General features: G+C 47.0%; 1 protein-coding gene across 7 annotated transcripts in view; it reads right to left on the minus strand.

Moving 5' to 3' along the window:
* The window catches only part of AOPEP (aminopeptidase O (putative)), a 341,245-nt gene that overhangs the window by 99,848 nt on the left and 226,905 nt on the right, over nucleotides 1–14,492 (minus strand). For 6 of the 7 annotated variants that reach the window (XR_008291205.1, XR_008291206.1, XM_027048223.2 and 3 more), the window contains 2 exons: nucleotides 12,858–12,901; nucleotides 1,906–1,966 (listed from right to left, as the gene is read on the minus strand). Coding sequence is in view for 5 of the 7 variants with exons in the window: in XM_027048223.2 (XP_026904024.1) it covers nucleotides 1,906–1,966; nucleotides 12,858–12,901 (105 nt within the window). In the remaining 2 variants the exon portion in view is untranslated. The other variant, XM_053205177.1, reaches the window with a different exon arrangement.

Below are 14,492 nucleotides of genomic sequence, written 5' to 3' on the forward strand. Positions count from 1 at the left end.
AGTTTATAGCAGAAATTCTTGTCTACACTATAAGCTGTCACAAACGCAACTAGACCTTGGAAAAAATGTACCGCTCAGAGGCAAATCTCCCTTTCGCCGCACCCCTCCCACTTTTAATGAAAAGCAAAAGCCTCCTGCTGGTGGCACAGCCTCCTTCTCTTCAGGGGAAATCAGGGAACCTCCTGGGACCAAGAGGGTCAGCCCCAGTGTTACAACCCAAGCGGGGTGCGCCTGCTTCTGGGCACCCGATTAAGGACTCTTTCTTTCCTCTTCCCTGAGGGCTAACTGCTGAATACAGCGGCCTTGTTGTTCGGAGCCAGGAAATTTCAGGATTCTGCTCTCTGAGCTCCCCACTCTTCCCAGCTGCCAGGCCGCGGAAAGAATGTCTGGGCGCCCTGCAACCGCCTGGCCTCAGAGCACAAGGCATGCAGCTTTGGCGAATGCCCTCTGCCCCCATCTAAAACAAGAAGGCAGTGCTTGGCTAGTTGGGATCAGACAATCCTTAACTTTGTTTTTGAGATTTTTCTAGTCGGCAAATGGCCTGGCAATGACTTCAGCAAATGACTTCCACCACCGTGGAAGTCACAGAACCTCCTTACAATACCTAGGAGGTGAGAGCACTGGCTCCCGGGACAAGGTGCTGCCTTATCCACCCCTGTTTTGTTTTGCTTTTTTAGACCTCAGGATTTTATTCTTTTCTGCTCCCAAGGACTGGGCCAAACAAATAACTTTTAACAGGTGCCATGCATCCCTGAACAGAAGGCAATGCGTCCTTTTTAGGAATGAGTTCATGGTGGCTGGTGGCCGACATCTCCCCCCGTGGGACAGAAAGGACAAAGATGCAAAGAGAGGATGAAAAGGTAATGGAGAGCAGCCCCTCCTGTTCCTTAATTTCATGGTTCACAGACATTCATTGACATTCAGACACTCCCAAGGGGAAGCTCATATAACCAGCCATGAAACTAGAAACGAGCAAGCTAAGGGGGCTGCTTGCCTGGACCCAAGGCAGAGTTTCTCACAGCCATGGGGGTCCACTCCCAGACACTAGGGCCCACTGTGATGGGTCTGCAGCTGCTCGGGGGACCAGCCCAGATTGGGAAGCTCCAGGCCTGCAGAGTCCTTTGACCAGCCCCACGCAGGATGCCTCCCTCGACTTCCCAGGGCCCATGCTCTAGTGAGGGTCAGCACTCGGGGGCTGCCCTTCAGGCTCCAGGAAGCACAGGACCTGGGAAGAGTGGAGAGAGAGGAGGCCTCAAGCCAGGTAGTTCCTGTGGAGCTGAGGCTGGGTGGGAACGTCTCTCCCACAGAGGTGCCCATGGGCCGAAAGAGGAGGAGACAGCAGAACCTTCAGGAGGGGCAGGTCCTGGTCCCTAAGACAGAGAGATGAATCTAAATAGCGCATGCAGATAGGACCAGCTTGAGGCAGGGATGCAGAGCCAGAGGAGGAAGCTGAGGAGCTAGCTGCACCCGGGAAATGATGGGGAATGAGGGCACAACAGGTCAGAGGAGAGCTGCAGGCGAGCCGGCTCACTCATTCATCCGGCTGTGTCCAAAGAGCAGAGCTGGAGGCCACCTGCTCAACCCACTAGTAGCCTCGAAGTGCTGCCTGGTGACAGCACCCAAAACATACACCACACTTTGCAAGATCTCATTTAACACACCGCTCAAGGTCAACCAGGTGCCCTCCTACAGCACCACTTGAGGCAGAGGCCAGAGGCACACGTCATGATGGCAGGCCGACAAGGGTGGGAGACTGTCATTTTCCCGACTCAGGGATACTCCAACTCAGCCAGATGATTAATTTTATATTTACACACATAAGTAAGTCACTGTCCTAAGCAATACACCAAGCAGCAAGCTTTACTATCCTCCACAGACTCTCCTGAGCAGCAATGTTGGGCGCACCTGGGGTATTCCAGAACTCTCAAGCCAGTCTCGGAAGATGTTCTCCACAGACAACTCAAGCCTTTAAAAATAAAATGAAAAGGAAAGGATTAAAAAGGTACAGAGCACTTATTACATAGCACGTTTCTATGGTACCTCACAGCATCTGTCTTCCAGAGAGGTAGCTGCTCTCTGGAGAAAGCAACGCTGTCCCAGGTTAAAGTGCAGGGGGGTACCCAGCCACACTCAGGACAGCTTCGGTCAATAGGAAGGTGCACCATGAAATCTAAACATCAGAGGCACACCATTGTAGGTGCTCTCAATGCCTTGGCAGGAACTGTTTGGTTGGGAGTACCGATTCAGGGACAATAGGGCATGTCCACAGGACACATCAGGCGTGACCGCTTCCCCCAGAGCTGACGGCACAGTGAAATCCGAATGCTGTAGCACTAAGTACACCAAAGTGACATTTCAACTTTATCGTGACGAGGGGCTGTGACAGGCATAAATGGTGCAATTCACCGTCAGAGCACAGACGGGCTTGGCTGCAGGAGTGCACACGGTTTCCATGCCTCTGTTTTAAGCAGGCCCACATTCTGCTTTATTTGAAACATTACAGTTGCTTGTTAAGTCTGACCCAAAGTCAGCTGAAATTCTTTTTTTTTTTTTTTTTACGTTTATTCATTTTTCAGAGATGGAGAGAGAAAGAGAATGAGCGAGGGAGGAGCAGAGAGAGAGGGAGACACAGAATCTGAAACAGGCTCCAGGCTCCAAGCTGTCAGCACAGAGCCCGACGCAGGGCTCGAACTCACGGACTGTGAGATCATGACCTGAGCTGAAGTCGGCCGCTCAACCGACTGAGCCACCCAGGCGCCCCAGCTGAAATTCTTTTGGTTTCAGGTCCTGCTGATTTGAATACTCCTTACATTTGTGAAATATCCAGTATATTTAGGGTCAAGAGACCTTAGGTTGTGTCTTCCTGTCTTCCTGGGCTAATGACGTTTAAAGCAACCCCAGCCCACTTCTAGATAACTCCCACTCATGCCCCGTATCTCTGCTCACAGAGGCCTTTCCCAAGCCCTCTCCCAGGCTGTGTGTGACACCCACTGTGCTCCCTGTCCCCTGTGCCACAGCATTCATCAGTTTGTAACTGTCATTTATTTAACCACTTGCCCTTTACCTGTCCCCTCACTGGGTTGAAGCTCTCTGAGATCAGGGTCTAATGTCTGTTTTACTCACTTCTCTAAATCCAGAACGGAGACCAGTTCCTGGTGTAAGACGATTCCCACTGGTATTTTTTATTGGAATGAGTGAAAACACATTTCACAGTGGACTCAATAAAAAATATTCCCTTTTAATTTAAAAATTACCTTTCCCAGTAAGAGATTCCCAAGGTGTTAGTCTCCAAAATGTTAAAAAACTGTATATATATAGAATATCCCTTTCCTCCCTCCCTTTAGGGGTTGCAGAGAAGCTGTGGAAAGATACAGTGCTGTCTGCATTGTGAAGGTACTGAAGTCCAGCGCTCCTTTCACCTCCCAGGCTGGGAAGTGGTGGGAAAGGGAGGAGGGAAAAGTGGGTGGGGGTGGGGAAGAGGGGGCCGGGCTGATATTTTCACTTCTTTTTTCTTCCCCAGTGAGAAGCAAGTCGCTGGGTGCCTTGGTCTTCCCGGGGCCAGGGCAAAAGCCAAGGTTGCCGAAGGGCTCAGCTGTTGGTATTTCCAAACAAAACAGGGGGCAAGAGGGACTACACAGACAAAGCGGTTTGGATTCATTTTCAAGGTGATGTCCATCTGTGGGATGAACAGCAGGGGAAGGGGAGAGGCCAGCGGTGGAGAAGGGGAGAGTGACGACCTCCCAAGGCTGCTCACCCTGGGCTCATCCAGGTTCCCAGACTCAGTGGAATTATTGGATGTGCCTCATGTGCAGGTACCACCGGGTGCCACTGTCCCCGAGCCTTGCCCCACCTCTTTGTGGCCGGTTAGCAGCATCAATCCAGGTGTGAGTGGCCAAGCTCCCCCTCATGACCATGAGAGTGTAGAGATGTGTGTGCGTGCACGTGTGCACTCATGTGCCTGTGTGTGTGTGTGCAGCACATGGGGCAGGGGTGGGTGGATGACTGGAAGAGAGGAGGTGGCTCCCAGAACACCTTAAATCCAGGTCACTGTTCCTTTTTGAGCTTGGTTGGTGGCACAGAGCAGTGCTGGAAATGCCTGTAACAGGCCTGATTGATCTGCTGGGGGGAGTAGGCAGGGCTGAAGGGGCCTCTTGGAGAAGTATCTGAGGAAACTCAAAGTGGTCTTATTTTCTAAGGAAATGTGAGGGGCTGCAAAGGCAGAGACTGTATAATTTCCACTGAAGACAAGGTGCTCCATGCAAGGCCTGCTCGTTTGGAACAAATGCAGACCATTCCCACCTTGTCTGGCACTCAGGAGGGCGGGTCATTTGGTGGTGCTGGGTTCCTGCCCTGGGGCCTCAACAACTGTGGGGGTGGGGGGGGGGGATCTGCTGGTGCTCTAAGTTGTCTGTCCTGATTGAGAGGCATGCCTGCTTTCTTCCCGTCCTTCCTTCCCAGAAGCTTTGCTGAAGCTTCTCCTAAGCCGCCCATTCATCTGCTTCCTTTCCTGGGTCAGGAGCCCTGGGGCCAAAAGCTCCTGTTGCCATCCTTCCAGCGAACTCAGGAAAGCCAAAGCAAGAGGCTCACTCTGACCTGAGCTCTATTGTGCTGTGGCATTCTAGAAAAACAGGCATTCTTAAACCTTGCACAACTTGAGAGGAAGACAGGGAATTTAGAAAGGATTTAGACAAGAGTGGTAGTGAGGATCAAAGGGCCGAGTGCATTGGATCCGCAAGGGAGGTCAAGGGAACTGGGATTAAATGTCCTGAAGAAGAGAAGTCTGGGAGTGACTTCATGGCCATTTTTGAGTGATTTTACAAAAGATGGCGAACAGCTGTTGTGCCTCCCCGTGGAGGAGTAAGAGCACGGACATAAATTTCCTTCAGGGAATTTTAGCTTAAAAACACGTTGTTAGGGGTGGCATGGGGAGGGGCTGAGGAGTTGAGTCCTGGAATGCTACTGAGCAAGGCCCAGTCTTCACCAGAGAAAACTGAAGAACAGGCAGTGCCTCCTGACTGCGGGCGTTCATTCCCTGCATAGATCTATAGGGCACAGGGTTCTGGGGAAGGCTCAGATCAGAAACCCTGGGGCCTGTCTGGTAGGGACACACAACAGACATAGTCACCGTGCTGCCAGGGCCTGTGCGGAGAGGTGGGACTATGTGTGGAAGGGGCACCGGCTGCATCAGGTGCGACAGCGAGAAGGAGGACAGTGGGAGGTGTGTTAGGGGAGCCTTTTTTTTGAAGCTTATTTATTTATATTGAGAGACAGAGTATGCTCATGCAAGCAGGCTGCTGGCAGAGAGAGAGGGAAAGAGAGAGTCCCAAGCAGGCTCTGTGCTGTCAGTGCAGAGCCCTACACAGGGCTCGATCCCACAAACCGTGAGATCATGACGAAATCAAGAGTTTGATTTAACTGACTGCACCACTCAGGCATGCCAGGAGTCTTCCTAAAGGAAGCAAAGCTTGGACCACGTCATGGAGGAAGGCTGTGCTGTGCCCAGTGATGGAGCAGGACCAGTAAAAGAGAAGGAAAGTGCATGCAGGTAAAGGGAGCTGAAGCAGGAAAGCGCAAAGCCATGGTCACCTGGGCTGGCACACGGAATGAGGTGAGGGAAGAAAAGGGGTAACCTGTGAGAACGCTGAAACCCTGTCCCTGGGCCTGGGCTTCATCAAAGAGGCACTGAATATGGCTGCAGAATGGCACAAACAAAATGGAGTCGAGGAAGAGTACCTGAGGGAAAAGAGGCTGGAGGCAGGGAGACCAAAGTGGAGGCTGTGACTGTGTTCACATGAGAGGCTATGTGAGGAGGATTAGACAGATGTGGTGTGCTGGGGATGGATGTGGAGGGTGGCACCAGATGAGTGAGAGACCATGTGCAGACACTGGGCCCCATTGCTCTCTGCAGGATGATTCCCCATGGAATGAATATACATGCTGGTGAACAATTTGTGCTACGGTCTACAACCTGAACAATGGACCAGGCCAACTGTGTGGGTTATTCCGTTGGAAAGTATTAAGGCAAATTTTGCTTTGCCATATTTAGTATTTGCACACACAGGTACTACTATACCATGGCACCAAAAACAAAGCAAATAAGAACTCCTCTGCCCACTATCAAGTAAAGGCATAAAAGTAGCAGCTACTATTTATTGAACACCTACTATGTACCAGGCACTGTAGCAAAAATCTCATTTACACTTTACAACATTTGTGCAAGACCAATACTATTATCCCCATCTCAGAGATGAGAAAATACAAATTCCAAGAAGTTAAGGGATTCATCCAAGGCCACACAGATGGTACTTGAAGAGCTGGGATCCAAGTCTATGCTGCCTGGCTACAAAGCCCCCGCTTTTCTTTCTATGCTGAACCTAGGCATCGTGATATGTTGGTCGTGACTTTCGGTGCAGGCAAATCTGTGGAAAAGAAGGGCCTGTGCTTGCTCCCAACACTCCTGCCTTCTTGCTCATGTCTCTCCTGCTGAAGGTGGCCTGGCCCCTGCTGTAGTCACCCTGTTTGTCTGCCCTTCGATTTCAGTTCTGAAGAGATGGAGAGACCCTTAGGAGGGGCAAAAGTGCGAGGGCAGGAGAGTTCATTGTTCAGCTGCATCCAGGGGTAAAAGACACTCTTCCTTGAATGAAAAGAACATGTGTTTTCAGATCACTTTCCTTTGGAAAGGTTCAAAGCATCTTATAACCATTATCACTTCATTCCTCATAATATCCTTGTGAAGTGGGTGTCAATTGTTGTGTGTGGCTTCTAGCAGATGGAGAAACTGCAGCATGAGAAGACTGGCCAAAGTTGGGCCAAAGGGCCAAAGAAAAGACCCAGGTTTCTAGACTCCCAGTGCCATGCAGATGTCAAACCGCACTGATGCGTATTTGGGAATTGCTAATGGGGAATGGGATGCTGAACTATGAGAGGAAGATGAAAGCAGTAACTCCAGCTGCTAAAAAAAACATTATTTTTTAAGGTACTAGAAGTGGCTTTACCTCCCAAAGAAGTTATAAAGGATGTGTGATTAATGCCTACTTTTTTTTAAGTAGGCTCACTGCCCAACATGGGGCTTGAACTCACAACCCCAAGATCAAGAGATCTACCGACTGAGCCAGCCAGGTGCCCCAATAATGTTTCATTTGCAAGGAAGAAATGGACTGCATGTTTGGAGGGAAAAAGTGACAATTATGCAGTTTTTGCTGTTTTGTCATAATTATTGAGGTGACAGTGCCGGTGAATTTTTAGGTCTGGACTTGGATATACAGCCATGGTAAAGCAAAAGTTGGCTTTTTCAAATCAAGACACTGAGTCTAAGCCAGTGGTGAATGTTTCCCCTCTGAGATCATGTGGCTTAAAGCATCACAACAACAAGCAGAAGCATTTCCACTTTGCTGGGACCCAGGACTTACAGGAAATTACTCTTCTGCATGTCTGATCACTATGGAAATTGATTTTATACAGATAGCTAAAAGTACACAGGCCCACGATGCATGCCCCCATATTTGTACTAGCGAGCAGTACTTCTGCCTCATTACCCAGGTCTCCTGGATATCTGGAACAGCACGTTGTTTCACCCTCCGGCTGGGAGAGTTCCCTCTCTGTACTCCTACATCCTGTAAGGCAACTCTGCATTTCAGGCGTCTGTCTCCAGTCCCTCTGAGCTATAAATGTGGTCACACATAGTTAACACGGCAGGGGAAAGAATATGCTGGACGCCCTGGCATAATGCTGGCTAGAGAAATAAGCTGTGTTTAAAGCTGAGAAAGTTTAAAGGCAATGGCTCTTCTCTCTGTGAGGTTAACATGCATAGAAATAGACCCAGGCTTGTGTGAAAATGGTATTGCGCTTGTGGTATTGCTTGTTCAGTTGATATCTGAGGGCAGAGTGACGAGGCTGGGTGGGCTGACCATCAGCTGTTTCTGCCACTTGTGCCTCTCAGCTTGTTGCTGACCAGAAGAGATGTCTTTATCACTCTGGCTCCCACCTGCAGCCTCTTGAGGTTCCAAAGATCACACACTCTCCATATCTCTAAAGGAAAGCACAACTTGCACAACTTTGTAAAGCCCCTTGCAACTTTCACGTGAACTAAACTACAGATGGAACGGACTTTGGAAGTGCAGGTACTAGATGCACTCAAGCACCGGGACCCTCAGTGCTCTGGTCTAAAATGGAAATGCCCTTGTTTGGCACATGACTGACATTCTGCATGGAGTTTCAAATTTTAGTAATTTATGTTCTGGTTTTTAAATTTTTTTTATTTTAGAGAGACAGGGAGCGTGAGCAGGGCAGAGGGGCAGAGGGAGAGAGAGAATCCCAAGAAGGCTCCACATTGTCCGCACAGAGCCCAATGCAGGGCTCAGTTCTGCAAACCTAGGATCATGACCTGAGCTGAAGTCAAGAGTTGGACGCCCAACTAATGGAACCACCCAGGTACCCCGATAATTTGTCTTTAAGTTTTCTCTCTACGGTAGATACAAATAGTGTGCATCCCAGATGCACATGGTTACTTGTTTCTTGTAACCGTGCACATGGTTACTTGTTTCTTGATCAAAAGGAGTCATTTGTGCTCGGGTAGATAATGAAGATTGCTGAAGTCACATTTATAAGCAAGTACTCCCTAGCTCTGTGGGGGAGGAAGGGTAGTGAATTAAACCAAACATAGGAACATGCACACACAGACATAAAAATTGATGAGACCCACTGTTGATACGGCTGCAGTATCAGGTGGGCAGGGTGCTCTTGTATCAGGGCTGGTTGGCACCTAGGATCCATTTGGATTTCCTTCTAAGCCCTTTCAGCTTTTTCTTCCCTTGGTCTCATAAAACATCAGCATTTAAACAGAAATCTCACGTTGAAGATGTGTGAAACACAGCTCCTCACCTTCCTCCCTCCACCTTCAAATCCTCTCCCTTTCACTCCCTCTGCCCCATACTGGTTCCTGAGACAAATCTCCCCTCCCCGAGCTATGTTTCCAGCGCTACCTCAGAGAATAACTGAGTGGCCAAGAAAGGTAGGTCAGGTCGTGCTGGACTCCTCCCTATAACTCCAAAAACAACCAACCAAGTCTTACCTGTGGCCCCTCTGGAATATCCCTCAGATCTGCTCATTATTCTCAAACCCTCCTGCCACAACCCCTGCCGGGTTCCAGCTCTATATCTTGCTGGGTGAACAACTGTCTTGGTTTCTCATTGGTGGACTTCCAGTCCCTCCCACCCACATCTATCTTCCACAGCAATCCCCCCCCCCACCCCCCGCCCCAGTATCTTTCAAACCTGCTGATGGCACTCTCCTACTTTAAACCTTCAGAGGTACTTCCTTGCCTCCAGGCTCGAGGCTAGGACATGGGGGGCCTTTCCCTGTATACCGAGGAGTCTGAAACTCCCAGGAGCACTCCCAGGAGTCATAATGATCTGTTTCACGTGTATCTTCAGCAGTGGATTAGGAGATCCCTGCGGGCTGGGCATGGAATCTATTCCTTCCCATCCCCTAGTGTCCAGCCTTTATATAAAGCCTGGTATGGGAGGTGCTCAAGAGATAATGTTAAATTAATCAAAGCAAAAGAACAACGCAAAAGCACTATGACACACAGGATGCTGGCTCCTGAACACTAACTGGTCTAATCTGAAGAACCTTGTCCCGATCAGAATGGCTCACGTGCCTAACAGATGTGCCCAGGGATCAGTTTGCAGCAGAGCCACAGATTAGAAGCTCTGGGGGTAGGTGTGGGGCCTTCGGAGACCCAGATAAAATTGGTACAATATGCTGCATAGGTAAAAGGGCAAACGGTCTGTTTTAATAGCTGAATTAGATTCTCAGTTTAGTTAGCAGGAAAGATGTTTGAGTCTCAAAAACTATTCTGGTATACTTGCTGAAACAGATTCCTTGTAGGGAGGAAATGATGTTAACTTTTAAGGGGACTTTCACAAAGAAGCTTAAACCTGCTAGCCAACACATGATCCTAACTGGGAGAGGCATCCTCTCCAATGGTGAAGGTTGGTGGTCGGTGGCCACTATCAAACAGACGGGGCTCTTCCACAATCGCAACAAAAGTCTCTTGATGGGTCCAACAGAATGTCCCTCAATAAATATTCACAATGATAAAATCCAGGTCCCCTGGAGCCAGAGGGCTCAGGGCCATCCAAATGAACTTCATAACCTCAGTAGCAAGAGGATGAAAAGAAAGACCTCCCAAACCAAAAATGCACTTTGTTGCTTCCATGAAATTTGCTGTATTTGTGCCCTAAGAGGTTCTTCTGAAAGAATGCATAGTAACAGACTTCGGTAACAGCAATACACGATTTCTATTAATTTTCTTTTCTTTTTTTTCTTGCAATAACTTCTAAGGAAACTGCTTAATTCTACCAGAGGGCATGAAAACTTATTTCAGGGAGGTACAGAAGAAAAGAAAAAAAATATATATATATGTGTGTGTGTGTGTGTGTGTGTGTGTGTGTGTGTGTGTGTATATATATATATATATATATATATATATATATATATATACTATTGTTCTTGACCTTAGGAATAATGGCCACATCTGATGTGATTTTTGCATAAAGAAAACCCATATCTCTGCTTTAAAAGAAAGGATTGTAGGGGCGCCTGGGTGGCGCAGTCGGTTAAGCGTCCGACTTCAGCCAGGTCACGATCTCGCAGTCCGTGAGTTCGAGCCCCGCATCAGGCTCTGGGCTGATGGCTCAGAGCCTGGAGCCTGTTTCCGATTCTGTGTCTCCCTCTCTCTCTGCCCCTGCTCTGTCTCTCTATGTCCCAAAAATAAATAAACGTTGAAAAAAAAAAAGGATTGTAAATCTGAAACATTTTAGACTTTCCAAAACAAACCACACTTCCTTCAGGAGCAGCCTCCTGAAAAGCTAATTATCTTGGCCAATTACTAAGCTCCATGCAATTTCCCCGTATAAGACTTCCTACAGCATCAAAAGGCATGAACATGAAGAGGTAGAAATAAAGGAATTTATCAAATAATAGAGGTATGTTCATTCTGTATGGTGCACTGGTTTGCTTTATGTGTGTGTGTTCACATCTAATTTTATTTTATTTTTAAAGTTTATTTATTTTGAGAGAGAGAGACAGAGTGAGTTAGTAGGGGAGGGGCAGAGAGAGAGAGTAAGACAGAGAATCCCAAGCAGGCCCTGCACTAACAGCACGGAGCCCAATGCAGGCCTCAAACCCACTAACCGCACGATCATGACCTGAGCCAAAACCAACAGTCAGACGCTTAACCAAATAAGCCACCCAGGCACCCCCACATCTAATTTTTAAAAGTAAGTGGCTAATTGGAATTAGAAGTAGAATTGGAATTGGAATTAGAAGGTGAAAGATGGGAGTTAAGACAAAAGGGCAGGCAAAAATCTAACACTTAGAAAAAAATCTTCATGTCTTCACAGCCCCTGGAAACTCCCCTGAACCTATATGTCACCTTCTGGTGGCATAAACCCTGCCGCCTTCCCTTTAAGACATTCATCTGGACTGCCTGTAAGACTGGCCCATCTACATGGAAGACGACCTTGTGTGGGTCCAAGTAGTGTCTGTGTGAAAGAATTCATTTCCACATTTGGAGACCCAGTGTGAGCATAAAAACATAGTTAAATCTGTGGGTCAGAAACGAGAGGAACATTGGCTCCACTTCAAAGAAATGTTTGATTTCTCAAGATGCCCCCCTTTAAGGTTAAATACCAATTTTGCTATTAGAAATTATGTTTCAGGGTATTCACTTTTACTGTCTAAATGAAGACAGGAAATTAGAAGGAGAGGGTTGGAATGAACCTAGTCTAAACTTTGATGTAGGTCCTAAACCTCCTCCTCCTGTACGTGGTCAGCTCCTCGTGCCTCAGTCCTCTTACTGGTAAAATAGGAGCAGGCATGTAATGCACCAAACGGTGTTGGATGGAAGGTTAACTGAGTGTCTGCATATAGAAACCTTCCAATGAGTGCTGGCTCACAATAACCACTATGATGGGGCGCCTGGGTGGCTCAGCCAGTTGAGCATCCAACTCTTGATTTTGGCTCTGGTAGTGATCTCATGGTTGTGGGATTGAGCCCCATGTTGAGCTCTGTGCTGAGCATGGAGCCTGCTTAAGATTCTCTCTCTCCCTCTCTCTGCCCCACTCCCCTGCTTGCTCTTTCTCTGTCTAAAACAAAATTAAAAAAATTAAAAAAAATTAACCATTATGATGATGGTGGTGGTGGTGGAGGACTGTAATAAGGATTAAATGACTTACTGTATATAGATCCTATATACAGTGACTGATACACGGAACATGACTATTGTTTTAACTGTATCAATCATTGATTGAGCACCTACTTTTCACAGGTATTATATCCTTTAATCCTCCCAAGGGTGAAAAACTGAAATTTGGAGGCATGAAGTAATGTGCTCCGAATCTCAGATCTAGGAAGGAGCCACAGTGATGTAAGAACCTAGGAGAACTTGACTTCAAATCCCAGGCTCTTATTACTACACTATGCTTTTACCTTCAATTAAACAGTATTTCCTTATATTAAGCTACATTAACTAGAGAACCCTAACCTACAACTCTCCTCTCCTCCATTCTTTTTCACAGTAACTAAGGCCACAAAGTGTCCTTGGCTTGCCTCTTACACTACTTTCAGGGCTCATCTATTCTGGGCCCTCCCAAGGCTGCATGCCCTAACTCCCAACACCCACCTGGGCCTCACTCTCGGTCTGGTTGACTGTCCTGGGACTCCCTCCGCCTGGGAGGGAGTTAGTTAAGGGAGGAAGATTGAATTTTCTAGATTGTAACAAGCCAAACAACGGCAGGATCCTTTTTTAACATTAAAAGTAAAACCGGGCTCTTAATTCCTAAATTGGTCCTCACCTTTTTTCTTCTGGGATGTTCTCCAACAGCATTTGAAGGAAATCCTGGAATAAGAAAAAAGCAAACCATTAAAGATGTCCATCAGTAAATAACTCTGTCCGGAATCATGCCAGAGACCGGGTGCTCCCAGCTGCTGACAGCTTACCTGGTAGGGAAGCCAGGCCTATGTTGACTTATTATATGATATATTGTATTTATTAATTTACCAGGGCTTCAATCCAATCAGTTAAAGAGGTTTGTTTTGTAAAACCCACAAACAAATTGAAAAATGTACTGTTTGTTATTTTGACCTAACCCACCAGTTTATTTTATTTCACGTTTAACTATTTTCAAAAGGCACCATCCTCTCTCTACTCAACCACGTTCTCGTCATGAGCTTTCCCTAGAGATCCTGTTACAACTGGACAATCACAAGGCCAAGGGGCTAGTGACTAACTTGCAACATTCTTGCATTACTCTAAGGAAAGATAAAGACAGGCACCTGGCTCGCTCAGTTGGTGGAGCATGTGACTTTTGATCTCAAGGTTGTGAGTTCGAGACCCACGTTGGGTGTAAAGATTACTTAAAAAAAAAAAAAAAAGATGAAGACAAAAATCAAGACAATTAATACCCCAGTGGAAGAACAAAGATGTCACAATTACAAAATGTTTCATGGGCCCATGCCTCCACCTGCAGCCTCTTCCATGCTGCTGTGAAAACGTCAATTGTTTCACAATTAGGATCTTTCACTAATAGATTTTTCTAAATTAAAGGTATGACTTAAGACACACTCATTTTTCCCTTTATGATGGAAAATTTCAAACACACTCAAAAGTAGAGAAGAGTATAATTAACCTTCATGTACCCATCAACCCATGGCCAATCCGCCTTAACCTCTTACCTGCCTCCTGTATTATTCAGAAGTGAATCCCAAATGTTACACAACTGCATCAATCAATGTTTCAATAAATTATCTAAAAGATAAGGACTCTTTAAAAAAAAAAATAGCCATGGGGCGCCTGGGTGGCTCAGTCGGTTGAGCGTCCGACTTCGGCTCAGGTCATGATCTCACAGCTCGTGAGTTCGAGCCCCGCGTCGGGCTCTGTGCTGACAGCTCAGAGCCTGGAGCCTGCTTCTGCTTCTGTGTCTCCCTCTCTCTCTGCCCCTAACCCACTCGCATTCTGTCTCTGTCTCTGTCAAAAATAAATAAACATTAAAAAAAAATAGCCATGGGGCACCTGAGTGTCAGTCGGTTAAGTGGCCAACTCTTGATCTTGGCTCAGGTCATGATCTCACAACTCATGGGATGAAGCCCCTCGTCAGGCTCCTCGCTGATAGCACGGAGCCTGTCTGGGATTCTCTATCCCTTTCTGCCCTTCCCCTGCTCTCAGGCAGGAGCTCGCTTTCTCTCTCTCTCCCTCTCTCTCTCTCTCTCAAAACAAATAAATAAACACACATTAAAAAAATAAAAATAAAAACATAATCACAATACCATAGGCCTAAAAATTTCACATGTAAATGTTTAAAGTTACATTTATATTTAATTGGCACCTTAAGTACTGTGACCAATCTTTTCAGCCCATCTAATTCTAGAATCTCGATTTGGTCTCAACTAGGTTTGTCAGATAAAATACAGGATGATCAGTTAGATTGGGG

Source organism: Acinonyx jubatus, chromosome D4 (assembly GCF_027475565.1).
Source record: "Acinonyx jubatus isolate Ajub_Pintada_27869175 chromosome D4, VMU_Ajub_asm_v1.0, whole genome shotgun sequence".
Taxonomy (NCBI): domain Eukaryota; kingdom Metazoa; phylum Chordata; class Mammalia; order Carnivora; family Felidae; genus Acinonyx; species Acinonyx jubatus.